The sequence below is a fragment of the Lepidochelys olivacea genome, assembly GCF_965140295.1.
Source record: "Lepidochelys olivacea isolate rLepOli2 genome assembly, chromosome: 4".
NCBI lineage: Eukaryota > Metazoa > Chordata > Testudines > Cheloniidae > Lepidochelys > Lepidochelys olivacea.
This window is the reverse complement of record NC_140414.1, coordinates 33,227,549-33,240,788: the sequence shown is the minus strand read 5'-3', so window position 1 is coordinate 33,240,788 and position 13,240 is coordinate 33,227,549. Positions and strand designations below refer to the sequence as shown.

Sequence of the window (13,240 nt, the reverse complement as noted above, 5' to 3'; positions counted from 1 at the left end):
TCCTACTGACTGAGAAGAAACTACTCACTGCATAAAGTCAAACATGTATGCAAGTTTTTGCAAGATCAGGAGCTTAATTTTTTAATGCTTTGTAGCCATGGGAACAATAGTGTGGTGTTGGCAGCAATACTGTTGCAGGAGCAAACAGCTCGGATATATCATAAACCCATCACTTTCAATGGGATTTAGGTGCAAAAGTTTGAAAATGTATCCCAATATAGTTTCACAAATTTCCAACAAACCTAAGTTTTGTTTATTTTGGGATTTTTTAATTATTCTCCTTTCTCCCCTTACTCTCCTGCAATGGGATTAATTTCCAACCTCTATTATTTTAACTCATGCATTCTTTATGCTTATCCTTCCCATTTTTCACCATAAAATGTCCCATACCAGACATCATGAATGGAAGGATCATACTAGGTAGTCTTAAAAATATATACATACACACATAATAATACACATATGTAACCATTTTCTCTGAATGACTCAATTGCCAAGGACTTTCCCTCCTGATTTCATTGTTGAAAACATCTGAAAAAAAATAATCAGATATTATTTCTGCCACTTGTAATAGACACAACGTAGCTACTTACTAGGGGATAATGTGGCCTAAGTTTACCAGTATATCGATAACCAGCCCAGGGATCTGTGTTAATGTCATCTTCCACAGTCCAAGACGAAACTTCACGTTTAGTTTTTTCATCTTCTGCAAAATAAAAAAAACCCTAAATTTCAGGATATTGGGACAAACTAACTTCCTATTCCAAAAATCTGGAGAGTATTGAAAGGTGGCCTGAAAGGACAAAACACATCTTGATTTGCACTTTTTTTTTTTTTTTTTGCTTCTTTACAATATTCACAAAAAAGTCTGAAAGTGTATTTGTTTGTTTTCAACTTTGTTTTCCCTAGTTTTTTTTTTTTTACATTAGAAGTGTAGGTCTTGTCTACCTTGTTTTTACTCTAAGGAAAATGCAAGGATTTGTAGGACAATGATATTGGAGACACCAAGCAAGCGAAATCTAATTACTGAGGGGAAGTGATTTTCATTCAGACTCCCCAATACTCTGTTCTGTGTTGTTTTTATTAACTCTTGGGAGACAATACATCTCTGCCCCTTCGGTTAAGGCAGCGGTTCTCAAACTTTAGCAATCTGAGGACCCCCATTTTTATTTAAAAATGTTCACTGATCCCCAAACTCACCACTCAGCCCCAGACCCCGCCCCCACTCCACCGCTTCCCCCAAGGCCCCACTACAGTGGCATAGCCACCATGGGATATTTGGGTGGGCCCCAACTTCAGGTGGGCGGGCAACTATGGGGGAGCTGGGAGGGCAGCCTTCCCCCACCCCTGCAGCCGGGCTTGTTGGGGGCCATGGGTGGACCTTCTGGCCAGAGGCACCCTGGGGCCCCAGGCACGCACCCAGCTCTGGGAGGAAATGCTGCTTTCAGGCGTGTATGACTCTTGGCTCCCTTCCAGGTCCGAACCACCCCATGCCAGGCCTGGTTCCCCCAGGCAGCAGGCCTACAGTTTTTGAATATGTCCTCTACCGCCACCAGCCGCCTGCTCACTCACCCTCCTCCTATGGCAGATTAGCTACCGGGCCAACCCGGGGCCCCAGAAAAATGGGCACTCCCATGCCCCAACCCGCTCGGCACTCCTGCTGAGGAGCGGGGTGGGAGCGTGGGGGCTTGCCCCACTCCAACTGCCCCACCAGTGCTCCAGTCTGAGAGCAGGGTTGAGGCATGGGGGCTTGCCCCGCTCCACCCACCCAGCCCTGGCAGGAGTGCTGGGCAAGCAGAGCAGGACAAGCGTTTGGGCCAGAGCACAGCTGGGGCTGGAGAGTGGGCCTGGATGCTAAGTGGGTTGGCCATGGCCCACCCGTGGCTATGCCTCTGCCCCACTCCCACCCCTCCTCTTCCCCGCCTCTTTCCGCCCCCTCCTCCAAGCGTGCCCAGTCCCTGCTCCTCTCTCTCCCTCCCAGCACCTCCTGCATGCTGCTGAATGGCTGTTCTGCAGAGTGCAGGAGGCCCTGGGATGGAGAGGGAAGAGTTGATCAGCAGGGCCAGCAGCCCCAGACATGACTCTCAGACCCCCCGGAGTACCCTCACAGACCCCCAGGGGTCTGCCGACCTCAGTTTCAGAAACACTGGGTTATGGGATTCTTGTTTTGTTTTGTAGCCGAATTAAAAGTTTCCTTCTTACAGAAAGAGAAGAGACTAGAGAGAGGCCATCCTTCCCTCCATGCCCTTCAAAGTAGTGCAGTAAGTTCCCTCCGTCATGCGTAACCCCAAGCTAATGCAATACAGTTCTTTATCAGTTTTCCAAGAGAGCTGGAGGAGATGACTGGAGTACAAGAATACCATAGAGAGATAAGAGGATTAACTCATGGGTAAGGGAGTAGCCTTGCTGCATCATCTTTACCTAGCAACATGATTACTTGTTTCTGCTTTCCCATTTTGAGATCTCAGGAGTATGAGAACAGACTGCCATGGCAATCCCAATGATGTAAGTTCATCAGAGTCTGCGTGTCTAGTGTTGAGCATCTACCCGAATGATGGCTGATAAACAAAGATTTTTGTTCTTTAGGTGAATCCCGCATGGGACAATTTAAAAAAAAAAATAGTTTTCAGGTTTGCATTTTCTGAAAAGCTTTAATAAAGTAATATTTGGAATTATCTTGAATTATCCATTAGAACTCAGGAGTTAGTGGCACCAGGGGAAGGGGAACTGGAAGAGTCAGGACCAATGAAGAACTGCTCAGGTGCTCTCAGGCCTTTACACTGTTGTGAAGTGAGTAGCTTTACACTGAGCTGTCAAAACTGTCACTGACAAGTGGGCAGGAGCACTGTGGGATTGCACTGGGAGGATTAATTGCACCACTGCATCTAAAATATTTGCATTTCTTGTCTATACTGCCATTGCAATGGTGCAAAGTGATCCAATACTGAATGCTACAGTGGCAAGAGTTGCCTGGGAAGAGTCTAAATTAGAAAAATTCATTAGTGTTCTTCTGTGCTGCTCCCAAACAATAAAAACACATATGACAATTTATTCTAGGAACAAGAGTCTTACTGATCTTAAGATAGGTATGGTGGGGGTGGGGAGAAGGAAGTCAAAAGTTTGGCTTCAATCCCTCTCACTTATTTTTAATGCCGATTCCCCTTTCATCCATTTCTTTGTTGTTGTGTATTTTTCTTCCCCACACACTTCTAAGGCTGCCCTCCCAGCCCCCGCATAATTGCCCGCCCACCCAAATGTCAGACTGTTATGAGTAACGTATCCAGTCAGAGCAAATGGATCATAACAACCAAAGTAGAGTGATTTGAATATATGAAGTATTGTTATCGAGAGGTAACCACACAGGCATGTAAATTAGACACCCACAATCAGAGTTCAAGGAACTGTATACACACAACAACTCTACAGTTGTGGAACATACAAATGAGTTCATCCGAGGGAAAATTTGCCAGCCTTTTTCTGCGCCAACGCTACCGATAGGGGAACCTGTAGCGTAGGCCAAGCGCATATATTTCTACTACTGTGCCACCCACTAAAACTCTAAAACCTGGTTTCACCACAGCTGCCACCACTGGTAGCGCTAGTGTAGAAAGATGTTACAGAGCTTTTCTACATACATAAGCACTAAATGTCCAGCACAGCTGTACTCTGATTGGCTGTCTGGGACATTTCCATTTTAGCATAACCATTCAAACTTTCTTTTTTTTTTTTTTTGGCCTCAGGCATTAAAAATACAAAAAGTCTGGCAATGTCTCAATGCCATAACTTGTTCTCCTTTCTCTGTTCACAGTTTAGCTCTCAGCAATATTTCAGTCACACACGGGTGTGGCATGAATACAAGAGATTTATATGTCACAAGTCTTTACTTTTACCTAGATCTATAGTAACAGTTTAGAGCCGAAGCTGAATCTCAGATGAGCAGTGCACGCTGCCATGTACCTCAGAAAAATCCACAGCCATGCTTACGCATGCATGTACATTAGTGAATATGCAGAGTACACTGTATAACTTAGGCCAGCATATAGCCCTTATTTTGCATTTTGAAACTAGACTGAAGAAAAAAAAAAACACTTGCAATAGCATGAATAGTTGATCTTGATATAAAATTCAAGACTGGATAAGGAGCTTACTTACTTGCTTTCTTGTGTAGTAACTTGTGAGTGGCCCAGCTTCCCTTAAAACATTCCTGAAAATGAAAATATAAAAATCACGGTTGTCTGGGACAGAATGTGACCTCCACAAAATGGATGACAAACTATATTTAACAAGGATTCTATTATCTACTTTAGCAAACACTCAAGAAAACTACTTTAACTGCCAGTGTTAAGACTGGAAAATACTGTATTCAACTGGTTTATAATGCAAAAGGGAGGGAACTGAGCCAAACAGCTGCAACCATTCCGTTACAGCAAGTTGATTTCCTCTCATCTCCTTGATATTGTCCCAGTATTACTTTTCTGTGTAACCAACCACTATAGTTGCAACAAGGATGATATAGTATCGGGCAGTTCATAGAATCACAGCAGTCAGAGGTAAAAAGGCTCATTCGATCATCCAGTCCACCTCCCTGCCAATGCATGCTTGGTGCTTACCACATTTCCTAGTGTTTCAAGTCGGAGGGGAAATGTGCAGGAGAGTTTCTCTAGCATAGGAAGTGATTTGCAAGATGAAAATGTTTGGGAACCAGACCTGGGACCACGATGGTCCCCTCCCTGGGCTGTTGGGGGAGGATAATTCCTCTTGTAGCATGCACTCTGCCTGCCTCTGTTAGGGCGCCTCTGTAGGGGCAGCAACAGGGTTCAACTAGCATGATGTGCGCACAGATGAAAAATATATGGGTGTGTGTGTGCAGGCATGCACTAGACCAGAGGTGGGCAAACTACGGCCCGCGGGCCACATCCGGCCCACAGGACCGTCCTGCCCGGCCCCCGAGCTCCAGGCTAGGGAGGCTAGCCCCCCCCAGTCTCAGTGTGCTGCGCGGCCAGCGGCCTGACCCGCTGCTCCTGCCAGGCAGCGTGGCTGGCTCCAGCATGGTGAGGGGGCGGGGAGTCCCTGGGGGCAGACGGGGAGCAGGGGACAGTTGGATGGGACGGAGATTCGGGGGGGGAAGGGCGTGCGATCAGGAAACGGGGGCTGGATAGGGCATGGGAGTCCCGGGGGGGGCCTGTCAGGGCTGTGCATAGGGGTTGGGGCAGTCAGGGGACAGGGAGAAGGGGGGGTTGGATAGGGGGTGGGGATCCAGGGGGCGGGGATCCAGGGGGCCAGTTAGGGAGGAGTCCGGGGGGGTGGTCAGGGGTCAAGGAGCAGCGGGGGTTGGATGGGTCGGGGATTCTGAGGGGGGCAGTCAGGGGGCAGGAAGTGGGAGGGGGGCAGTCAGGGGGCAGGGTCCAGGCTGTTTGGGGGGGCACAGCTTTCCCTACCCGGCCCTCCATATAGTTTTGCAAATGTCATGTGGCCCTCGGGCCAAAAAGTTTGCCCACCCCTGCACCAGACAGAGAGAAAAGAAATAGAAAATAGAGAAAAATGAATGGAGATAGTGAACCTGAATGTAAAGCATGGCAAGAGTGTGAGTAAATGGGAGGATGCGTATGGGGAGAAGAGAGAGAGGGAAAATGTGGATGGAAAGAAGAGTGAATACAGGACTTCATGGGAATAGGAAAAAGCAAAGGAAGGAATCAGCACTGAATGGGCGGGCAGGGTGGTATAGTGAATGGTAGGGAAAGACAGAATGGATAAGAGTTGAAGGAGAGAAACAGAGGCTAAGGAAAGGATTTGGGGGCAAGCAATAGATTAAGGTAAAAAACAGTGATGGAAGAAGAGATTAAAATAGAAGGGTGGATGAATAAAAGTGCTGAAAAGGAACCTCCTTCAGCCCTCACTGGCAGGCCAATATATGCCATTTCTAAATGGGGCTGGTACTTGGGAGGAAGACAGCAGGAAAGCTGAAAACTAAGTTATTTCCTGTTAGAACTGCAGATGGATTTCTGTGAGTAGGGAAAGAGGTGGATTTGACAGCAATGAGTTGTGTGTGTGATTTTTTACAGGCACACAGGCCTTGTCTCCACTTGTGACAGCATGTGCCCTATATGTAAGCTACATGCCACATTGAAAAAAAAAACTCCCCACACAATGCAATATGTTATCTACACAAAGTAGTACAAGGCTCTGGCAGGGGTTGGGCGACAGCGGGTAAAATTCCTACGGTGGAAAAAGGCTTCAGCGGTGAGGAGCTGTTGGAGCCTTTCCCTGCTGCCTCCTCCTACCAGAGCCTTGCCCCACCACTGGAGCCTTTCAGCGTGGCATGGAAAGGCCCCAGCAGCAGGGAGGCAGTGGGACCCAACACTGCTGAAAGTAGCAGCATAGGCATGGGAGGCATTGCTTGGGTGTGTAGAGAGCCATGTAAAGTATATACCAGGGGTGGGCAAACTATGGCCCAGGGGCTGCATCTGGCCCTTCAGACATTTTAATCCAGCCCTCAAGCTCCTGTCGGGGAGCAGGGTCCAGGGCTTGCCCCATTCTGATGCTCAAGTCAGGAGCGGGGTTGGGGGCTTGCCCCACCCCACACATGCTGTGGCTCCACACACTCCAGGAAGCACTGGCATGTCCTCCAAATCCTACACATGGGGCAGCGAGGAGGGCTCCACACACTGCCCCCACCCCAAGCACCGTCTCCATAGCTCCCAATGGCCGGGAACTGCAGCCAATGGGAGCTGCCTGGCCGCACTTCCACATAGGAGCCGGAGGTGGGGGGGGGTGGGGGGGGGTGACAGACAGACACACGGACATGCTGCTGCTTCCAGGAGCTGCTTGAAGTAAGCACCAACTGGAGACTGACCTCCTCCCGTGCCCCAACACCCCGCCCCAGCCCTGATCCACCTCCCGTGCCCCAACACCCCTCGGTCCCAGCACACTCCTGCACCCCCAACCCCTCATCCCCAGCCCCACCCCAGAGCCCACACCCCCAGCTGGAACTGCACCCCCTCTGCACCCCAACCCCTGCCCCAGCCCGGAGCCCTCTCCCTCACCCTGAACTCATTTCTGGCTCCACCCCAGAGCCCACACCCCCAGTCGGAGTCCTCACCCCCTCCTGCACCCCAACCCCCAATTTCGTGAGCATTCTTTGCCCACCATTCAATTTCCATACCCGATGTGGCCCTAGGGCCAAACAGTTTGCCCACCTCTAGTATATACCCTAAGGTTTGGCATATTTTTACTCACCAAAGCAGTGCCTCGCTATCTACAATGCTATTCATACCCATGTTCGGGGGCATGCAGTCTACGTACTCTACACTCCACCTTACGTGTAGACATAGTCACACACAACACATGCATGCATCATATATACTGTGTGTATGCATCCATGCATCACACGATACCTTTAAAGTTGTTCATTCAGTCTCACACTGATCAGTTGCCTAAAGAGTATGGTCAGGCTGCAAGACTCTTCCACGGCAGCCCTTGATGAAAGTCACTGACTTTCTACACTGTGCTAAGCATCGCATATCTCTAAACAGCAGATATTTAGTCTTTCTCCATATATCTGAAAGCCTAATTACAAATGGTGTTCTATTCTTAGCTCTAAACTTTCTGTTCTTGTAGAAGAAAGTCTAATTCACAAGAAGATTTTTTTGTTTGTATTTAATCACATTAACTGTTTGGAAGAGGGCAATTCCATTGATTTACTTCAACAGCTGGAATTTCCGAGAAAAAATAAGCACTTTTTTCCTTTATAAGGAAAGCCTAGTGCTACTGATGAATCATCATAATTTTAAACTGCTAGCCATAGCCAGCAATTTATTAAAACCAGTGTGTGCACATACTCAACCCCTGACTACTACAACAGGTCTGAAAACTACAGGGTGCAATTTAACACTAAAATGAAGACACCCGTCCCTCCTCCCTGAAAAGAAAAAGAAAGAGAGATACCCCCAATTAGCCTCTCTCTTCCTGGGTGGTGAAGTGTGGGGGCATGAGGGAGGAGACGAGACTATACACATGGACTCACAAATTTTAAACAAGTGTAGCTATGTTTGAAAACAATGACTGGCTTCAATGGGAAAAGTTACTTTTAAAGAGACATGATCAACTTAAAATCTAATCAATTTAAAAAAGTTAAAAGCTATTTCAAGAATCATTTTCTAGGAGTCCTTCTGACAATTTGTGGTTACAGTCATGTGAACCTATTTTTTCCAAATGTATTTCTCTCCTCTTTTGCTGTATGAGAGCGCCGCATAAAGGGGAAAACTAACTTGTAGAGGAAACAGTGAAAATTACTACATACAAAATAAACTGAAAAACTGTCCTCAGCTCTTGGCTATTGTAATCTTAAATAGAACTGTAACTTTAATTTGATGTTGTCCCTTTCAAATTCACACATTTATTTTGGCTTCAGAACACTACAAACAATTACAGTAATTCTGTACCTAGACATGAGCTCAACCTGATGCTCACTAGGAGAAATGTGTTCAATTTACCTTTCTGGATTCAAGTTAACGGACTACAATCAATATTAAATCTGTGGGATTATTTCCCTTTCAGAGATAGTTTCTGTCAATTGGTCCAATTGGCTTCTCCCTCAGGGAGCCAGCTCAACATCTGCTGATTGAAATGTTGATACAGGTATGCACTGTAGCATTGATGTGTTGCCAATAGCATTTTCTGGCACATGTGTACGACAAATGATGGTTAAATGTTATGTTACATGCTCTGTTTACTGATTATATGCAAGAAAAGCTGTAAAACGGACAATTCTACAACATATTCACGGACCTGCTCTTCACAGAGCAAATGTCAGGTTAGATCTTGCTGCAGCAGTCATTCCAGATACTTCTATCTATTATACTTGAATGGTCCCCATTACCATGGTCCCTGAGAACCTCCATCTTTTGTAGATTTAGCATCACAACAAACCTGTGAGGTAAAGAAGCACTAGTATCTCAACTTTACGCAAGAGGAACTGCGGCACGGAGATACTAAGTGTCACACAGGTAGGATGTGGTGGAACAGAGATTTGAAACTGGGCCACCAGCATCCTAAACACTGGACCATACTTCCTCTCACAATCTTTACAAGAAACACCCACACCTCCTTTTAAATATTTACAAAATCATTTCTTGCAGTCTGAGACTTGAATTCGATCAAAAAGAATGCAAGTCATAGAAGGGGATTAAGGCTTCTCTAGAAATGTTGCAGCTGTGCCATTTTAGCACTGTCCTGTAGACACTTACTACAGTGACGCAAGAACCCCTTCCATTGCTGTAGTAAATCTACCTCTCCAAAAGGCCAATGGAAGAATTTTTCCATCAACCTACTGCTGTCTACACTGAGGCTTAGGTCAGCTTAATTATATATATATATTAATTATAAGAACAGCCATACTGAATCAGACCAAAGGTCCATCTAGCCAGTATCCAGCAGCCAATGCCAGGTGCCCCAGGGGGAATGAACAGAACAGGTAATAAAGTGATCCATTTCCTGTCGCCCATTCCCAGCTTCTGACAAACAGAGGTTAGGGACCCCAACCCTGCCCATCCTGGCTAATAGCCACTGATGGACCGATCATCAATGAATTTATCTAGTTCTTTTTTGAGCCCTGTTATAGTCTTGGCCTTCACAACAGCCTCTGGCAAGGAGTTCCACAGGCTGACTACGCGTTGTGTGAAGAAATACTTCCCTTTGTTTGTTTTAAACCTGCAGCCTATTAATTTCATTTAGTGACCCCTACTTCCTGTGTTAGGAGGAGGAGTAAATAACACTTCCTTATTTACTTTCTCCACACCAGTCATGATTTTATAGAGCTCTATCATATCCCCCATTAGTCATCTCTTTTCCAAGATGAAAAGTCCCCATCTTATTAATCTCTCCTCACATGGAAGCTGGTCCATACCCCTAGTCATTTTTGTTGCCCTTTTCTGAACCTTTTCCAATTCCAGTACATCTTTTTCGCGATGGGGCGACCACATCTGCACACAGTATTCAAGATGTGGGTGTACCATGGATTTATATAGAGACAATAGGATATTTTCTATCCCTTCCTTGATGATTTCCAACATTCTGTTCATTTTTTGAGTGCTGCTGCACACTGAGTGGATAATTTCAGAGAACTATCCACAATGACTCCAGATCTCTTTCTTGAGTGGTAACAGCTAATTTAGACCCCATCATTGTATATGTATAGTGGGGATTATGCTTTCCAATGTGCATTACTTTGCATTTATCAACACTGAATTTCATCAGCCATTTTGTTGCTCAGTCACCCAGTTTTGTGAGATCCTTTTGTAGCTCTTCGCAGTCTGCTTGGGACTATCTTGTGTAGATTTGTATCAAATGCAAATTTTGCCACCTCACTGTTTTACCCCTTTTTCCTGATCATTTATGAATATGTTAAATAGGACCAGGCCCAGTACAGACCCCTGGGGGATACCACTATTTACCTCTCTCCATTCTGAAAATGAACCATTTATTCCTATCCTTTGTTTCCTATCTTTTAACCACTTACCAATCCACGAGAGGACCTTCCGTCTTATCCCAGGACATCTTACTTTGCTTAAGAGCATTTGGTGAGGGGCCTCGCCAAAGGCTTTCTGAAAATCTAAATACATTATATCCACTGGATCCCCATTGTCCGCATGCTTGTTGACATCCTCCAAGAATTCTAGTAGGTTGGTAAGGCATGATTTCCCTTTACAAAAAACACATTGACTCTTCCCCCAACAAATTATGTTCATCTATGTACCTGACTATTCTGTTTACTACAGTTTCAACCATTTTGCCCGGTACTGAAGTCAGCTTATGGGTCTGTAATTGCCGGGATCCCCTCTTGAGCCCTTTTTAAAAACTGGCATCACATTAGCTATTCTTCAATCATTTGGTACAGAAGCTGATTTAAACGATAAGTTACAAACTACAATTAGTAGTTCTGCAATTTCACATTTTGAGTTCCTTCAGAACCCTTGAGTGAATACTATCTGGTCCTCGTGACTTATTACTGTTTAGTTTATCAATTTGTTCGAAAAACCTCCTCTAATGACACCTCAATCTGCAACCGTTCCTCAGATTTGTCACCTAAAAAGAATGGCTCAGGTTTGGGAATCTCCCTCACATCCTCAGCCATGATGATCAATGGAAAGAATTGATTTAGTTTCTCCGCAATGGCCTTATCGTCTTTGAGTGCTCCTTTAGCATCTCGATCACCCAGTGACCCCACTGGTTATTTAGCAGGCTTCCTGCTTCTGATGTACTTTAAAAAAAAATATGCTATTACTTTGAGTCTTTGGCTAACTGTTCTTCAAATTCTTTTTTGGCCTTCCTAATTATATTTTTACACTTCATTTGCCAGAATTTATGCTCCTTTTTATTTTCCTCGCCAGGATTTAACTTTCACTTTTTGAAGGATGCCCTTTTGTCTCTCACTGCTTCTTTCACTTTGTTCTTTAGCCTTAGAGGCCCTCTTTTGGTTCTCTTACTATGTTTTTTAATTTGGGGTATTCATTTAAGTTGAACCTCTATTGTAGCATCTTTAAAAAGTTTCCATGCAGCTTGCAGGGCTTTTACTTTTGGCACTATAATTTTAATTTCTGTTTAACTAACTTGCTCATTTTTGTGAAGTCCCACTTTCTGAAATTAAATGCTACAACGTTGGGCTGCTGTGGCGTTTCCCACCACCAGGATGTTAAATTTAATTTTATTATGGTCACTATTACCAAGCGGTCCAGCTATATTCACCTCTTGGAGCAGATCCTGTGCTCCACTTAGGATTAAATCAAGAATTGCCTTTCCTCTTGTGGGTTCCAAGTAGGGTGACCAGACAGCAAGTGTGAAAAATTGGGATGGGGGGGGGGGGAGAATAGGAGCCTATATAAGAAAAAGACCCAAAAATCGGGACTGTCCCTATAAAACCGAGACATCTGGTCACCCTAGTTCCAGGACTAGCTGCTCCAAGAAACAGTCATTTAAGGTGTCAAGAAACTTTATCTCTGCATACTATCCTGAGGTGACATGTACCTAGTCAATATGGGGATAGTTGAAATCCACCATTATTATTCTTATTATTGAGTTTTTTATTTTTATAGCCTCTCTAATCTCCCTGAGCATTTCAGAGTCACTTTCATCATCCTGGTCAGGTGGTTGGTAACATATCCCTACTACTCTAGTCTTATTATTAGAGCACGGAATTTCTATACATAAAGAGTCTATGGTACAGTTTGGTTCATTTAAGAATTTTACATTTGATAGCTAGGTCGACCTAACTTTCGAGCGTAGGCCAGCCCTATGGCTTAAGAGTGTTTACCAGGAAAATACATCCTACAGCCTGAAGTCACACAATGAGAATAGCCACTGTCAGCTTTTGCCTATATGGCAGAGATAGCTCTGGCACCTGTATCACAAGGTGCTGTCTTCAGTGCTGCTTTTCAGGGTTTTTAAAATAGTTCATGTACACAAGCAACACTGTTCTATTCCACCAACCATGAAGGAGCAGTCCCACTGATTCTGATGAAAGCTTATTAACATGGTTCTCACAATATGAAGCACTATGCTGAGGAGTAAGTGACTGCGGGATCAGGCCTATAGTTGTTCAGAAAGAATCCACTAAAAAGAGGCGTAGATATTCTATTTCTTATTACTGTGGCTGGAGCTGCAGAAGACAGCGTTTCTCTCAATCTAAAAACTTGTCAGGTCACACTAGCAACCAAAATGCATGACAAATATGCAACAAAATACAGGACAAATTTGGGTTGTCACATAACAGTGGGCAGATATAAAGGTTTTAACTATGAACCTGTTTTAAACAGTGCTGCATCAATTAAATAAAACAGTTTAGTAATCAACAAGAAAATTGGAAAAAAAAATGCTACCACGTGAAAGCATAAATTCTAATAGGGGTAATCAGCAGGTTTGACCTCTTGGTTCTGAAAGTCCCCGGTAACTGTTATCCTCTTTGTAAGCCAACATTAGAAGGGAACTTTGCACATACTTTGCCAACAGGTTACACAACCAGGGTGGATTAAAATCAATTTAAAAAAAAATTATTTAAATTGGATTTTTTTTTTGATAAAATGCTTTTTGCAGAAAAAAAACCTATCTAAAGATAGTTTTAATTAAGATACATTATAGCTCAAAGATATCTCATCATGGAATAGGGATTATAAATTCTAATGCTATAGTATGAGACAGTATATTCATGTCATGTTTAAGAAAAGTCCTGTAAATGAGTTCTAATAGT

General features: G+C 44.5%; 1 protein-coding gene across 1 annotated transcript in view; it reads right to left on the bottom strand.

The window, feature by feature from the left end:
- METAP1 (methionyl aminopeptidase 1) overlaps positions 1-13,240 on the bottom strand; it is a 41,198-nt gene that overhangs the window by 19,047 nt on the left and 8,911 nt on the right. Inside the window, exons 2-3 of the mRNA XM_084625868.1 lie at positions 4,153-4,204; positions 594-706 (exon numbers count right to left, since the gene is read on the bottom strand). Coding sequence (XP_084481994.1) covers positions 594-706; positions 4,153-4,204 — 165 coding nt within the window. The remainder of the gene's footprint in view (positions 1-593; positions 707-4,152; positions 4,205-13,240) is intronic.